Here is a 17,224-nt window from a genome sequence, read left to right as displayed (position 1 = left end):
TTAATAAATGCTGTAGAAATATTGTTCATTCTTAGTTCATATTAAGTAATGTGGTTAACTAATGTTAACAAACAAACCGTATTGCAAAGTGTTATCATATATTCCATGTAATATCTAGAAAAAAAATAAAAATAAATAAATATGAAGTGAAAATAACATAACTGGTTCATAAAAATATTGAATTAATTAATATGAATTAAAATAAAATGATGATAGATAGATAGATAGATAGATAGATAGATAGATAGATAGATAAAAGTTTTCACCTGTTTCAACTTAAGTTCAGCAGCTGCCTTAAAATTTTAAGTTAAATCAACTTAAAACTATAAGTAATTTCAACTCACTACAATAAAATGGGTTAAAATGACTTAAAATGACTTAGATTTAACTTATGAGTTGACATTACTTGTACTTAAAATTTTTAAAGTTTTTGAGTTGAACCTGAGCTTGAAAAAAATGCACCTTGAAATAAAAAATAAAAATTAGTTTACATAAAATAAAATCTAAAAAAAAAAAAAAAAAAAAAAAAAAAAAAACATTTTACAACACAATTACTAAAACTAAAAAAAAACTAAAACTAAATTTAGAATGAAAATGGAAAAATAAAAATACAAACCCAATATATTATTTAATATATTAATAAAAACTATTATAATATAATATTATAATAATAAGTAAAATAACACTCCAACATTCTAACAATAAATTCTATTGGAATCAATTGTCTGTCAAGTGCAAGTGCTATTTGTGTGACATGCAAGCTGACAATGTTACATGTTCCAATTTAATTACTTATAAGTTCAATAACAGTCAGAAATCTTCCTTAGAATGCTGCAGTCTATGTAGGCAGCGGTTGGGAACAATAAGGGGTAGGTTTAGGAACGATTGCTCTTATATCTCCAATCAAATATCGCATCTGACCGGAGGGTACCGGAGGTAAACAAATATTTATCTTGGGTGTGCATTTGTGAGAGTTTATGCTCACACATGCACGCATCTTTGAATACCAATACCTTGCCCAAGGCCAGAGAAAGAGGGAGCTTTGACAATTCAACACCCACGTGCATATTACCATCAACTAAAAATGGAAGATGATAATGTCCTTGTACTGAAGCGCACCTCTATTGTGCACATGTGAAGAAACGGTTAACATTTTTCCAACAGGATCTCCTTGACATCTCGAAGGCTCTGCACTCTGATTAACCACATTGCAAATGTTGTGGGGCGCCGCAGCCTTGCGTGAGTGCTTTTTAAAGATTGAGAATTTGTACAGTAGGCTAAAGGGTGATAAGAAATGCAGGTCTTGATCACGCAGAATAAATATAGCTGCTAATTCAAAAAGGTTTCACACTTATGCAGCGGTAATGTGAATAACCCGAGCACTGAAAATTAATGAAGTGATGCGTGCTAAACACAAACGCTCCTATCTCAATTGCATCTTTTTAAAGCGAGAAAGAGCCACAAAAACTAAGCGTGCATGTTTAAGAGCAACTGTTTCAACTGCTCTCCATATGAAGAGGCCTGCAGAGAACAAGAGCGGAGATCTATCAGGCTCTCTAGATCTATTCTTTATGGAAATGCATGTAGATATGAAGCCACTGTGACAATTTCAGCTACCGCTAATTTAAAATTTGCAGGCTAAATGCTTCTTCAGATGGGTGGAAAAGCAGGCTAGATTGTGTTGTTTAATATTTCAAAGCTGAACCTGTTCTACAAAACTAAAAGGAGGCATCATATACACCGTTTGTGCAATGCATGGGCTTAGTTTAGACAGGGTTCACTCATATTTTGCGGTATTACACTGTAACAAATAAAAAACAATTTGTTGAGTCAGCTTAAAATAATTTGTTACCCTGCTGCCTTAACATTTTAAGTTCAGTCAACAAAAATAAGTTTGGTCAAAATGTTAAGTTGTACTAAGTAAAATTTTAAGTTGATTCAACTCAAACATCTTAGTTGTCACTTAATATAATTTAACATTTCAAGTTGAATAAACTTTTTTTGAGTTGACTGAACTTAAAATTTTAAGGCAGCCAGGTTACAAATTATTTTAAATTGACTCAACAAATTGTTTTTTACAGTGTAGGCTTAAATTAGCATTTTGAAAAAAATCTAAATATACATACGTGTTTTATAATTTTACTAAAATTGGATTTTTGGATATTTGGTGGCTTCTCTTAAATGACTACAGCTTAAATGAGTTTTTTAAATTACTTTTATTCTGCTATCATGCATTAAATCAACGAATACTGAAAAAAATGCATCATGTTTTCCACAAAAGTATAAAGCAGTGCATTAAACATTGATGATGATCAGAAATGTATTTCTTGAGCGGTAAATCAGAATATTAGAATGATTTCTGAAGGATTGATCACAGGAATAAATGACATTTTAAAATATATTCACACAGAAAACATATTTTAAATTGTAAAAATATTTCACATTATTCTGTTTTCACTGTATTTTTTATCATGCAGCCTTGATGAGCATTGGTGACTATTTTTAAAAACCATTTTTAAAAAGCTCTTACCAAATATTTGAAAAGTAGTGCATGAAATATAGATTTTATTTTTTTGTGTGTGATGAGAAAAAGACTAGGATGGATAAAACATAGTACAAGAGTTATTTATGCAGTATAGCAGTCCTTATACACTACCAGTCAAAAGTTTTTGAACAGTAAGATTCAATGTTTTTTAAAGAAGTCTCTTTTGCTCACCAAGCCTGCATTTATTTGATCCAAACTACAGCAAAAGCACTAATATTGTGAAATATTTTTACTATTTAAAATATCTGCTTTCTATTTGAATATATTTTAAAATGTAATTTATTCCTTTGATCAAATCTAAATTTTCAGCATCATTATTCAAGTCTTTAGTGTCACATGATCCATCAGAAATCATGCCTGTCGTTGTGCCGTCACACCCACAGAGGCCGCTCCCACAATAGTTAATTGACCTGAGCGTCTTACCTAAGATCAGTTGTAACAGTCCAACGTCCATGTTTTGATGCTGGAGCAGGGATGTAAGTTAGACAAGAATTGAGCGAATGAGGTGTTGTGTTGCTGGTTGATAATGATAATGAACGTAGTGGTCGTCATTTACTCCCGATATCTGAGCCGCTGAAGATGCAGTGGATTACGTTTTTTTGTGAAGGGAATGCGCCTCCCGATCTACATATATCCGTCTATGTTCGCGCAAATCATTCATGATCCAGCTTCACTTACAGCAGAAGAGAGTATAAGGGTTTTTTTTTATGAATCTTTGCAATCGCCTTTCCTAATAATGTGCTAGTTAGCAAGTTCAGTGGCTAAATGCGGCTAAAGTAAACAGGCTCGTCAATCCACAGAGAGAAGAGAGGGGCGGGGCGAGCAGAGTTTATTTGCATTTAAAGCAGCCTTGTCCAGAATGAGATGATTTTTGCAGAGCTGATTTTAGCAAGGTAAAAAGGGTGTTGTTTTACACTACCATTGAGAATTTTTAACCAAAGTATATTATAGACTTTTCATTAAGACCCTAAAAAATCATATCAACTTGTGGAAAATGGGCATCCGATGACCCCTTTAACAATTGAATGTTTGTAAGTTTCTTCTGTGTTTGGCAGGGAAAGAGTTAACTATGAACTACAGCACTTGGCTCAATAAACACCTAATTTCCTGCTTATTAATAGTTAGTAAAGTTGTTAAGTTTAGGTCTGGGGTAGGATTAAGAGATCTAAAATATGGCCCTGCAGAATAAAGCATTAAAATGTGCTTTATAAGTACTAAAAAACAGCCAATATACTAGTAATACGCATGCTAGTTAATAGTGAGAATTGGTCCTTAAAATAAAGTGTTACCAAAATATGACATATTAGATGAAATTAACATGCCAGGATAGGGTGTTTCATTAATCACCACTCACAAATAAGCATGCAGTGCTCTTCTGTGTCGTGTTTCTATGAAGGAAGCGCAGGGGTGGTGCATTCAGATCCTCATTAGGAAAAGAGGAAGTAATTCAGCTTATTGTGCAAGTGGCCTTAAATCTTGCCACTGAGGAACTGGGTTTCAAGCACCCTGGCCGCAAAAATCGATACAAATTACCGGTGTGTCACTAATGACTCAGCAAGCTCGGAAAAAAAGCCATGCCGCGTGGCTAATGAATCGGGCCGCTGCGGCAAGAGTTTGTAGAAACAAACACAGAGGAGGAACTCTGATTTGTGTAGTGGATACAGTCGGACAAACATGAGTAAACCATAGAGCATAATGGGACGAAATGATAGGTCACAATAATGCCATGCAATCCATCGTGACGAGTGCAACAACAGGGTTCTGGAAGTAAAAAACATTAATATTTTCCATAGAGAAACAGATTTATAACAATAAAGTTCAATTTTTAACAACTGCATGATCCTTGCAGTTGTTCAGCAATGATATATGCTTCTTTCAACTTCTAGAAACAGCTGGAAATGCAATAAAAAAAAAAATTGAGCAGTTATCGCCCACTCCTATAAAGCATTGTGCATAATGTAATCGAGTCAGTCTCTCTACACTCTCAAACAATATATATATATATTTCATTCACATGTGAATATTTTTGAATACATTTACAATATATTATATTTTGTCCTTTGGAAACAATATTAACCAAAAATATTAGCAAAAGGATCTAAATAATTAATTAAATACTATGAGTTGCAATATGGGTCACAATTTATCTGTAAGATCTTAGATTTTATGATGTAAAAGAAGTCTCTTATGCTTGCCAAAGCTACATTTATTTGATATAAAAATACAGTAAAAACAATCATATTATGAAATATTATTGCAATTCAAAATAGCTGTTTTCTATTTAAATATGTTTTAAAATGTAATTTATTTCTGTGATGCAAAGCTGAATTTTCAGCATCATTACTCCACTGCTTACTATTTAAAGCAAATATCACAACATTTGAGACCAATACAAATTTACTACATGGAAATCAAATACTTTATTCTGAATGGACAATTGTACTATTTTACAGCCAAATATGTTTGTATAATGACTAAATAATAATGGCTAAATTGTATAAATAACTGTTGTTCTATGGTTATGTACATCCTAGTGCTTTTTCTCATCACATAAATATTACATCAAAATTTCTTGCAAATGTTTGGTAAAATGTTTTAGTAATGCAGTAAATGAATGCTGATTAAGAAAATAATATTAACATTATTAATTAATAATATAAATTTATTGTTTATTATAAACATAAAAGTGATTTAAAAGTCAGAAAAATAAATAAATAAAATAAAACTTTAATTTAATTTAATTTAATTAAATTTAATTAAAAAAAAAAAATTACCATTTAAAAACTCTTTACATGTCAGAAAAAAATATCAGCATTAAAAAATAAATAAATAAATAAATAAATAAATAAATAAATAAATAAATAAATAAATAAAATGCTCCTATTGCTTTACAGGTCAGCAAAAATGATCAGCACTGTCAAAATAAAATAAAATAAAATAAAATAAAATAAAATAAAATAAAATAAAATAAAATAAAATAAAATAAAATAAAATAAAATAAAATAGATAAAGCTCAGATCAGCAAAAATGATAAGCATTAAGTTAAATTAAATTAAAAAATCTGTACAATCAAAATGGCCTGCCAGTGCTGTTTCTGAAAATGTTACTGTCTCTTCTGCTCACCAAGGCTGCATTTATTTGATGAAAAATATAGTAAAAACATTTTTACAATTTATAATACCTGTTATAATAGCTAGTGTAATTTATTCATGTGATGCAAAGCTAAATTTTCAGCATCATTACATCAATCTTCAGTGTCTTCAGTGATCAACGCTGAAAACAGTTTTGTGGATTCATTCATTTTTTCAGGATTTTTTAATGAATAGAAAGTTCAAAAGAACAGCATTTATTTATTTATTTGTTTGTTTATTTATTCTTTTGTAATATTATAAATAAATAAAATGCAGCAAGTGCTTCACAGGTTGAAATATATAATCATTTTATAAATAAATAAAACATTATAAAGGTCTTCACTGTCACTTTCGATCAATTTGATGCATCCTTGCTGAATAAACACATTAATTTCTTTAAGAAAAAAACATGTTTTTGTATGGTAGCATATGACACACCATGCCCGAAAACAGAGACTGCTACTTGCTGAAAACCAGAAAACCTATATTTTTTTGAAAAATCTCATTCTGTATTATTAGTTTCCCCTAATGCTGCTACCAAGGCTGACCGGATGAAACAACCGGAGGAGAAATGAAAACTGGTGAAAAAAAGGAAAAACAGAAATAAAAGCAGCAGATGTTTGTCCTGTATGCCAATAAGAAGTTTTATTAGCCCTGGCTCTGCTCGCCACCGCCCGCAGGTCATTTGCTGGCGGTTGCGGGTCCTACCTTAGTTAAGGATGAGAGGCGAAATCCCTTGGCCCTGTCCTTGCCCGCATTCTGGTTGAGGTAATTGCCCACGGCCAGAAGGTACTCCAGCACGCTGACAAATGACTCGCAGGCCCACAGCTGCTGGCACATGCGGATCTTCTGGATAATCAGCTGCAAGACAAACACAGAGGCCAGAACATGTCATCTCCAACTAATCGAAGCGCAAACTTTTTCCTGCCTCTCACTTAACAGCCGTCGGCACTTAAGCACAGCTGGATTTCTCAGCGGTCCTGTTGACACAGACCGTTCTTGTCAAGTGTATATCAGAGCTTACACAGGAAGTGCTTTTATTTATTATTTGAAGCCGGAAGGAGAGTTAAACCTGAGGATTGGTAGCCGTCGGGTTAAGGGGTTCTTGCTGAAGTAACAAGTACGAAGTACAATCAACGACTACCATACGTCAAAACAAGGCACTTATAAGAACACTTGGCGAGTACACGTGCTAACTCAAAACAGAACGGTGTATGGCGGTTAATCTTACAGAAATACTACAGTATATGATGTAATGACACAACCTAAAGTTAACATGAAATCAAAATTGACCCTATTTACTTCCTTAATACACACTCCTGGTATTCACATTCATGTCAGCTTTGTAATCGTTCATCAAATGCACTGGCTTGTTTAGCCTATGACATAATGTTCAGTTGTCTATCTATGAAAATAATAGCTATTTCTGCATTGTTTTAGGCTGCTTTTCTAAAAGCTAGTTAATGCAGTAAATTAATATCAGCATTGTTAGCATAAAATAAAATAAAATAAAATAAAATAAAATAAAATAAAATAAAAACTAATTTAAAATGAATAATATTATGAATCATATTAATTTATTATTAATATTACTATTTCAAACATAAATTTCTCTAAGTGATTTAAAGGTCAGAAAAAATATACAAAAAAAACTAAAAGCAATAAATAAATAAATAAATAAATAAATAAATAAATAAATAAATAAAATCCTCTTAGTGCTTTACAGGTCAGCAAAAAATTATCAGCATTGTCAGCATAAAATAAAGTAAAATAAAATAAAATAAAATAAAAAATAAAATAAATAAATAAAATAAAATAAAATAAAATAAAATAAAATAAAATAAAATAAAATAAAATAAAATAAAATAAAATAATGCTTCCAGTGCTTCACAGGTCAGCAAAAATTATTAGCATTGTCAGCATAAAATAATAAAATTAAAAAATAAAATAAACAAAACATAAATACATCTGTAATAAAAATATTGCTCTAAATGAATTAAAGGTATTAACATAAATTATTAAAAACTATGAATAAATAAATAAATAAAATGCTCCTAGTGTTTCACAGGTCATCAGAATTATCAGCATATCAGAAAATGTCAGAAAAATTATCAGCATTGCCAGCATAAATAAAATAAAATAAAATAAAATAAAATAAAATAAAATAAAATAAAATAAAATAAAATAAAATAAAAATAAAAACTGTAAAAAAAAAGAAAAAAAAAAAAAAAAAGAAGAAGATTAGCCATTTAAAATGTCTGTACAATCAAAATGGGAATATTGATATTAATTTTTCAAAAATAAGAAATGATTTAAAGGTCAGAAAAAAATTAAAATAAATAAATAAATGCTTTATTTGCTTTATATTTCATTTAAAAAAATATATAAATTAATTTATTAGTGTACTTATTTACTAAAAAAGGTTTACCTGAAATACAAAGTGGCGAATGCTGTTTCATGCTCAAAGTAATTTCAAAGGTTATTGCATTGATGTACAAACAGTGCATTAATATCAAATTACCAAGTCGTCTAGGTATAAAACTTTAGATTTAGCCCGACAAGTTACATTTGCAAACACTAAACTCACAACGATACAGACTGAATGTGTTATATTCCCAGAACCACACTGGATTACTTCCAATTAACTTCACCAAATTAGACACACCATATTCAATCAGGCAGTCTGATTTACATTCCTATTAATACCACAAGAAACAACTTTATGGCACTCCTGGGAAAAAGCCCTTGTGATTCGGCCAAGATAAACAGGTTAGGCTGAAAGGTATTGTGGGCCGCTAGCATTAATTTCTGAAGCCGTTTGCGGTATTAGTTCTTTTCCAATCCGTATAACAAGCTGAACCCCTGAGTAAAGTGCAACGGTGAAAGGAAAAGCTTGATTTGGCGTGTACAATCCACGAGACAAACCGCCAGACCATATGCCTGTCTGTTTCCATCGTAACCTTCATTCTTGCACACAGCCTCAATCCATTACCCCCGAGCCCTCTGCTTCATTTCTACCTGGTGATTCACACCCTTAAACACTAATTTGACCAAAGCTAGCTATGCTAATCAAGTCCCAATGGGCAAAAACTTCAGCTAAGCTTCTTTCCAACACTTCAAATGAGTGATGTTCTTGCATTTTTTACTCAAACTCCTACGTTTCACTCTCCTCACAAGCTCTTAGAGCATTGCACGCTCTCTGTTTACTAAAAGCTCACAATGCCACAAGGAGTTAGCATTCCTCAGACAGCTCTGAGACAAAGCACAACACACCTAGAGAGCTCTTCGGTATTCCCCACTCTAAGCCAGACCAATTTTCCACCCTAGCACCCAGCCTGTCAGATGGTGGGTAAATCCGCCTTAATGTTACAGGTTTAAAAAGTCAACCATGTCAGACAATCCCATGGATTTAATGGCGGCGGTGGAAACAGAACGCCGGGTACTTGTTTGGACGCTCTTAACGACGGAGGACCTTTTCGCGGGGTCCAAATGGAGTTACGGTTAACATTTTCATTTGATCTTAAAGGGGCAGTTCAGCCGGATATGATTATTACTCTTGGCAGCTGTGCTATAAAAACATGCTGTAAGTTTCAGAACCTAAAACTTTCTTGTTAGTCTAAAAACGGCTTACATTGTTTGACAAAACGACAAGTCAGGGCTCTATGCTTACTTTTCTTTTACTTAAAAAATTTAGGAGCACAGTCAAAATTTTAGGAGCACCTTCTAATCAATAATCAAAAAATCAGATCAAAAATTAGCCTTTTCATTACAAGGTGATATTTGACTCAAAGTGATTTATAGGGAAATTTTGTTTTTACCTTTGTAATGGCATTTTTCTAACTTGATTAAAAGTATGTCATCTCTTATGTCAAATTAATGTCAAGCTTATTAAAACAATAGAACAAGTAGAATAAGAATAAGTTACCAAACAAAAGAAATCAGTATTAACAAAATTAATTTGTACTACAGAGGTGGCACAGACAAACACAAAAGTGGCTTGTAGGTGTATTTTCATATGTTTAATGAGGCTTAGAGGTGGCATGAGTATAATCAAATTCACAAACTCATATTGTGATTAATGTTTTAAATCTAAAATTTTGAATATAGAAATATTAAATGATTTAAATAACTGAAAAGATACTTCAAACATGAAAGTAAAACTGCCAGTAGGTGGTGGTAAGTCACTGATTTAATTACTGAATCATTCATTGATTTGATTTGTTCGAACAGCTGATTTATTGAGGAATAAAGCAAGTGACTGTCTTTATGAATGGGAAATTGAATCACTGACTAGATTTGTTTAAAAATGCACTGCTGTGTTTGAATGGAGATGCGCAACGGCTCAGTTGTGACTTGTTTCAAACTATTTTTGATGACGAAATAAAGCAAAATCAGGCAATAGCGTTATAGTCAGACAATGTTAGTCAATTAATATTAACTTCTTGTTTTTTTTAACTCGTATTAAATCAGTATCTCATTTACACACTTCCTTAAAAATCATTTAAAGCTGTCACTCATCTTAGTTCATCGCGATCTCACAAAGTTCCATTATAATCAACGAAGCTCTCTATACTGCACAATCAATCTCTTGTTTACACTCTCTCTGCACTTTGTTTATGAAAGGAAAGGTGAGATATGTCTGTGATACATTACTCAACGCTGCGAATACATGTAGAAACCTTTGAAGCTCCCCTCAATGTGGGGGACAGAAAAACAGGACAGAAAATAGCCCATTACTTCTAAATGATGATGTTTTGGATGAAAAAAACCTTTCAACATAAGCAAACCTTAGAAAACAGTACAAGATTTTAAAAAAGGCACTTAAAAGAATGTTTAAGTCCAAACAACAACAAAATTAAACTCCACTGAGTTTTATTGTAAGGAAATCTTTTAAATTTCAGAAAGGAAGCCATGAGGGCAAGAAGATAGCTGTTTTCATCCACCTATTTTTATTATTTTTTTATTTTTTTTGCCTTTTATTGTGATAGGACAGATCAGATAGGACAGAAAGTGAAGAGCGAGTGAGAGAGAGAGGGACGGGATCAGGAAAGGTCCGTGAGTCGGAATTCAAACACGGGACATCCAAAGCACAAAGGCGCTGTATGACCGTGCACTGCCCACAAGGCTATCAGCGCCGACTTTATCCACATATTTTTATGCACATTTTGGGATATTGCATAAAAAAATGCTTGATGGAAACGCCAATTATGTGCATAAATTCTAAAAAAATGTATGCGATGAATTTTTTTAACCAATAACATATGCATAAGCTATGATGGAAACACATTTACCTAATACATTCCACAACGCACCAGCGGACTGATCTCGTTGTACAGCATCTGAAATGCTGATTTGGTCATTCTGAAGTCTGTTGTGAAAATTACCTCCCAGAATTGTCGACACATTTATTGCACAGGTAATTTATTATATACAAATAGCAGCTTCTCCGACTGCAGCAAATTACCTTTTTCTTAGTGATACTTGGCTCCAGTTTATCAGGAAGTTACAATTTTGTTCTCTTTGTCTTATTGGATGGAAATGGTGCTTTATTTGCAGACGCTGTACGCAATTTTACGCACAAGATAAATTTGCTGGATTTAATGTAAACAAAACGATGAGAGAATTTTCCAATTTTGGTTAATTACCTATTTATTCAACCTCATGTTCAAAACCTGTTTTATTCCTGTTGAAGACAAAAGATCATATTTTGAAGAATGCTGGTAACTGAACAGTTTCAGTTCCCATTGATTTCCATATGGATAAAAAAAATACAATGGACGTCGTTGGGAACTGAAATTGAACTATCCTTTTAATCTTATGTTTTAAGTGATCATGACATCAAAATAGACTCAGTTTATTTGCTGAAAATATGTTTAGACTTGAAAATGTAAACATGACATTATCTTGTCAATTTATACATATACTAATAAAAACAGAAATAAGAAAATAAGTTAACATTTGTTAGGTAACTGTAAAAACATTCTTGTTACTTTAGAAATTAGCTAAGGTTAAGGACGGAATATAGTAGTTTATAAACAAGTCCCATTAGTTAATGTTAGTTAATGCATTGACTAAAATTAACTAACAATGATCAATTCATTTTTTACAGTACTTATTTATTTTTTAACGTTAGTTAATAAAAACACAACTGTTCATTCTTAGTTCATGTTAGCTCAGGTCCATTAAATAATGTCAACAGATACAACTTTTAACCTTAGTATTGCTTTTAGTAAATGTTGAAATCAAGAAATAAGACGACAATAAGTATGCACGGTCATGACGTTAACAAACAGATGCTTATTGTAAAGTTTACAAAATGTTACATTACGAAACTAAAATGAGTTGCAAATCTAGTTTGATGTTGCCTTTCAAACCTATAAAACAGCATTACATGTGGCCCAATCAGAACATTTAGCTTAACATTTAGTCAAAGTGCTCATGTATATTTTAAAACAGAGATCAAGCACGGCGATGCCTTTAGATTTTAATATGCATGGAAAATCAGAGCATAAATAAATAAAAGTAGCCGAGGTGTCAAACGAAATGCCGTTCATGTGGATTTTCAGGGTTTCTGCAGGTTTAACGAGAGTAAAAGTAAGACATTTTAAGACCACTTTAAGAGCAAGTAAAGAAAATATATGGAATAAATATTTTAATTCAATATTTTCTGTAAATGTAAATGTTTGGGAGCACAGAATGAGACGTACTAGCAGTATTAACACCTGGAAAATACAAATTTCAAGATATCTTTTTATTTTTACTTTTTTAATTCAGTATACAAAATAAATAAATAAAAGCTTAACTAGAATACAAAATTAACATATACTGTACCTTCTGATCACTGCAAAAACATGATGTTCTTCCTTAGTATTTTTGTCTTATTTTCCAGAGCAAATGAAAAGATACACTGAGAAACAAAATGACAAAAGAAATCTAATTTTCTGTGAAGTGTATCAAAATGAAGCAATCTTATGATTAAACAATAATAAATCTGATATGTGACATACACTGCACAGCATAAATGTGTACACCCCCTCTACAACTTAACAAATTCAGCAATTACTCTTTACTTAAATGACAAGTTAATCTGCTTAATCAATTACCAAAAAAGAAAGTCAAAATTATTTAGCAAAATAAGATTTTCTTATCAAAGTGATAAAATGTTGTTGCAAAAATGAGTACACCCTCCTGAAATTTACAAAAAAAAAAAAAAAATGTTGGTTTAAGGCTATTTTTGATCAACAGGTAAGTATACTGAACCAAAACTTTTAAAGACAAGTAATGCTGGCAGCAATTGAACCACTTGGGAGAGAAAACTGCCAGGTGACTTATTTCTTAGCATAAAAGAGGACAATGGTACAAGAGGAATACAAAATTATTGTTTTAAGTGTGAAAATATAGCAGAAGTAGCACCGACATTCAAAAACAATGGACTTGTGACAAGGTTCCTGAAATAATCAGGTCTTCACTTTAAGTTTTCATTTAGCAATGAGTGAGTTTTTGCTAGAAAAAGAACAGGAAAAATACCATGCAAGTGCCAACAAAAGCTATGAAAAGAGTGACACTTTATCTCACGGAGTACGACGCAGCCTGCAGAAGTGACATGCACGGTTGTTGTCACCACTAGAACTACCTACTGTAGCCAAAGCACAATAAACTCATTCAACCTCTCCCAAGGCCCATATTTACAAAATATAGACTTCTGGGAATCCACACTCCGGTCTCAAGAGACCAAGTGTCAATCATTTCAGATCCAAAAGCATCCAAAATGTTGTGGTGTTGCTAGAGGAGGAGTACGGTGAGAAGTGCCTGGTACCCACAGTGACCTTCAGTGCTAGTAAAGGTATTATATAGGGCTGTATGAGTGCTGAAGGTGTGAGGGAGTTGTGTTTTATCAATGCTGTCATTAATTCACACACCACTGTGTGATATAATACAAAAACTTAAAACAGAAGATGCTACCCTCCCCTCATTCCCTGCATTATTGGGCATTTTTCAGCATGACAATGAAGATATTCATTCTCCCAGGGTAAAAATCCTTCCGCGCATACCAGAGCCTGTGCTACACAAGCTTTTGTGCTTAAAAAGTATACAAATTTTTATTTTTCGAAAAAAAACGACAGATCGTTTCGCTAGATAAGACCCTTCTTCTTTGGCTGGAATTGTTTAAAGCCATTTGAAGCTGCATTTAAACTGTATTTTGGAAGTTCAAAATCAGGGCACCAGTGAAGTTCATTATATGGAGAAAAAGCCTGAAATGCTTTCCTTTAAAACCATAATTTCTTTACGACTGAAGACAGAAAGACATGAACCTCTTGGATGACAAGGGGGTGAGTAAATTATTTGTAAATTGTTGTTCTGGAAGTGAACTTCTCCTTTAAGAAAATACATCTTTTTATATTTATTGAAAGGAGGTGTACTCATTTATGCTGTGCACTGTATATTATATATGAGGTCAGAAAGATAAATTTAATACAAACAGAAAACAATTTTCATACCTCACTGACATATAGTTGTCCTTGTTTTAAGCATTAACTCAATAAATCAAGACTTCAAAATGTCATTTTACAGAAAACAAGAATTTATTGTGCATCTCAAGTAAATTTATCTTGATTTAAGGATGTTTACACATTTGTGACCCTGGACGACAAAACCAGTCTTATGTTGCACAGGTTTATTTGTAGCAATAGCCAAAAATACAGTGTATGGGTCAAATTTATCGATTTTTCTTTTGTGACAAAAACCATTAGGATATCAAGTAAAGATCATGTTCGATGAAGATAATTTGTAAATTTCCACCGTAAATATATCAAAACTTAATTTTTGATTAGTAATATGCATTGCTATGAACTTCATATGGACAACTTTAAAGGTGATTTTCTCAATATTTTAGATTTTTTAACACCATCAGATTCCAGATTTTCAAATAGTTGGATCTTGGCCAAATATTGTCCTTTCCTAACAAACCATACATCAACAAGAGCTTATTTATTCAGCTTTCAGATTAATTTTGAGAAATTTACACTTATGACTGGTTTTGTGTCACATTTGACCTGGAAAACAAGACATTATTTGAGTGTGTGCAACATTTAATAAAAAGATATTCTGCTCCAATTTAAGATCTTTTAAAAGGGCAAATTAATACGTTTTAAGACCTGCAGAAACTCTGATTCTGACAAAAGTGTGAGCAATTCAAATGAGTGCCTCTTCGGCGTGTTTGACGACAGTCGGTGACACCGCCGAGCGCAGCAAGGTGGACAGAACAGCAAAATCGGCTAAAATAGCTGTCAATTCCCCGAGGCGAAGAACGTAAGCCCTTACTGACACCCAAATGCTGAGTCAAGCCGATTTCGATGCCGTATAACACCCATAACCTCTGGAAAAATCCTCGACGTATCCGTGATCCTGACCTCCACACTTACTGGCTTAAACTTCCAGCATGTATAAAATCAACTGTTCACACAGAAAAGCTTGTGGAGATGAATGTCACGTCTTTGCATCCCATTTCAGAGCACAAAGACAGAACTTAACATCAGACAGAAATGCATTCAATGGTGCAGAATAGAAGAAGAGCAAGGTAGGGTACAGAGAGCCTCAAATAAAAACCAACTTTTGAGATGCATCGAATGTACAAGAGGGATTTCAACCTTTTTTTACTCACAGGTAGAAAAAGCCTTCAGAGTGCTCTTTGGGCTACATCTCTTCCTGCCGCCACTAACTAATAAATGACTTGAAGGAAATTTGCCATTAGAAACTCCTCCAGCCTACTCTAAGTGCTGATTCGTTGCAAACAGAACCCCTGTGTATTAATGCATGCTTCGTTTTTTCACCTCAAGTCCATTTCATTTATTTTTTCAGAGCGCCTGCTGTCTGCCAAGATTATCTTTTGCATTAGTAAATGAGCTTTTTATTCTTTCTCTTTGTTTTTTTCCCCTCTCCGTTCAGCCGTGTGCCTCGGGAGCCACCTTTGCGAAGCTTCAATACTGATTTCCTTCAGGCGTACTGAGAGACTCCAGTTCACACGAGATTGTTTTTTCCACAAACAAACTTTCATTTTCTTCTTCTGTCAATCATAATCATCAGTGCGGCGCTAACTGCGAAAGTAAAATGCCAGCGTGCACACTAACATTCAAATTAACATACACAGACGCACATGTGGCTTATTGTAGCTTAAAAGTAATAATGAATGCATCCAAAAGAGCCTCTCTTTTTTAGATAATGCATTCTATATTGGAGGCTTATTCTGAATGTGCCCTATCGGTAAGCAATTCAGCAGAGTTCAGAGGAAAAGAGAGGTGAAAAAGCAGAGAGAAACAGACACAGGCTGACACAAACATGACTGACAGGTGCATATGAGGTGTTTGTAATGCGAGTCTGACCGGCGTGAGGTCCTCCATACAGATGGGCAGCTCTCTCATCGTAAGCAGCAGGTCCAGACGGGCGCTGAGGTTCGGGATGTTGCACATCTGAGGAAGAGGTGATATATCATAAGACGACCTGGGCAATGTCAAAATATGCAGCTATACACATGCTCAGCTTAGTTCATACAGGGGTGAATCTAACTCGCAGAAAATGCCCAGATCGTATTTCACACCAAAATCAAAAACAGAAAACACTTTATATTTTTACAAAGAAAAATTCACAAATTTACAGCATTTATTAATCATAATGAAACGCAATTAAATATTATTAATATTAACTATGATGTTAATACTAACTATAAATGATTTATATTTTTTAATAAAGAAAACAAAGTATTTTAGGTCCCTTGTGTCACTTTATCATTAATTTACAGCATGTATTAATCATAATTAATTGTAATATGATTAATATTAACTAAGATATTATTACTATCCATGAATGCTAAAATTCAAAAGCAAAACAAAAATTCATATTTTTAATAAAGACAAATGGGTCCCTTTTTTACTATACAATAATTAATGCACAATCTTTTCGTTAATATTAGTAATTAAATTTCATTAATATTAATATTAACATTAACCATTAATGCTATACATTCAAAGTTAAAAGCAAAACACAAGAAATTACATTTAAAAATAAATTGTTTTGTGTCATTTTACAATGAATGCACTATTTTACAGCATTTATTAATCATAATTAAATTTAATTTATAAAATTTAATTAATATTTTATAAGATTAATATAAAATAAAATATTAATATTATCTATGGATGCTTTAAATTCAAAAGAAAAGCACAGGAATTTATATTTTTTATAAAATAAAATGACATTCTTCGGGTTCCTTTTGCCACTATACAATAATTAATGAAAATTAATATTAGTAATTAAATTTCATTAATATTAAATAAGATATTAACTTTAGCCATGAATGCTATACATTTAAAATTAAAAGCAAATTTAATTTACTTTTCTTTTCTTTTTTTTTTACTAATCATAAATACATTTACTTTTCTTTTTTTTTTTTTACTAATCATAAATACATTTTATTTTATTTTATTAATATTAATTACGTTATTAATACTAACCATCAATGCTATAAATTCAAAAACAAAACACAAATAAATGA

The 17,224-nt window shown here is 32.3% G+C and overlaps 1 protein-coding gene across 1 annotated transcript in view; it reads right to left on the bottom strand.

Moving 5' to 3' along the window:
• Positions 1–17,224, bottom strand: part of LOC127154901 (uncharacterized) — a 59,755-nt gene that overhangs the window by 11,704 nt on the left and 30,827 nt on the right. Inside the window, exons 11-12 of the mRNA XM_051096782.1 lie at positions 16,056–16,142; positions 6,385–6,537 (exon numbers count right to left, since the gene is read on the bottom strand). Coding sequence (XP_050952739.1) covers positions 6,385–6,537; positions 16,056–16,142 — 240 coding nt within the window. The remainder of the gene's footprint in view (positions 1–6,384; positions 6,538–16,055; positions 16,143–17,224) is intronic.

This window comes from Labeo rohita, chromosome 23, assembly GCF_022985175.1.
Source record: "Labeo rohita strain BAU-BD-2019 chromosome 23, IGBB_LRoh.1.0, whole genome shotgun sequence".
Lineage (NCBI taxonomy): Eukaryota > Metazoa > Chordata > Actinopteri > Cypriniformes > Cyprinidae > Labeo > Labeo rohita.
The sequence above is the reverse complement of the archived record's forward strand: the minus strand, read 5'-3'. Positions and strand labels throughout refer to the sequence as shown.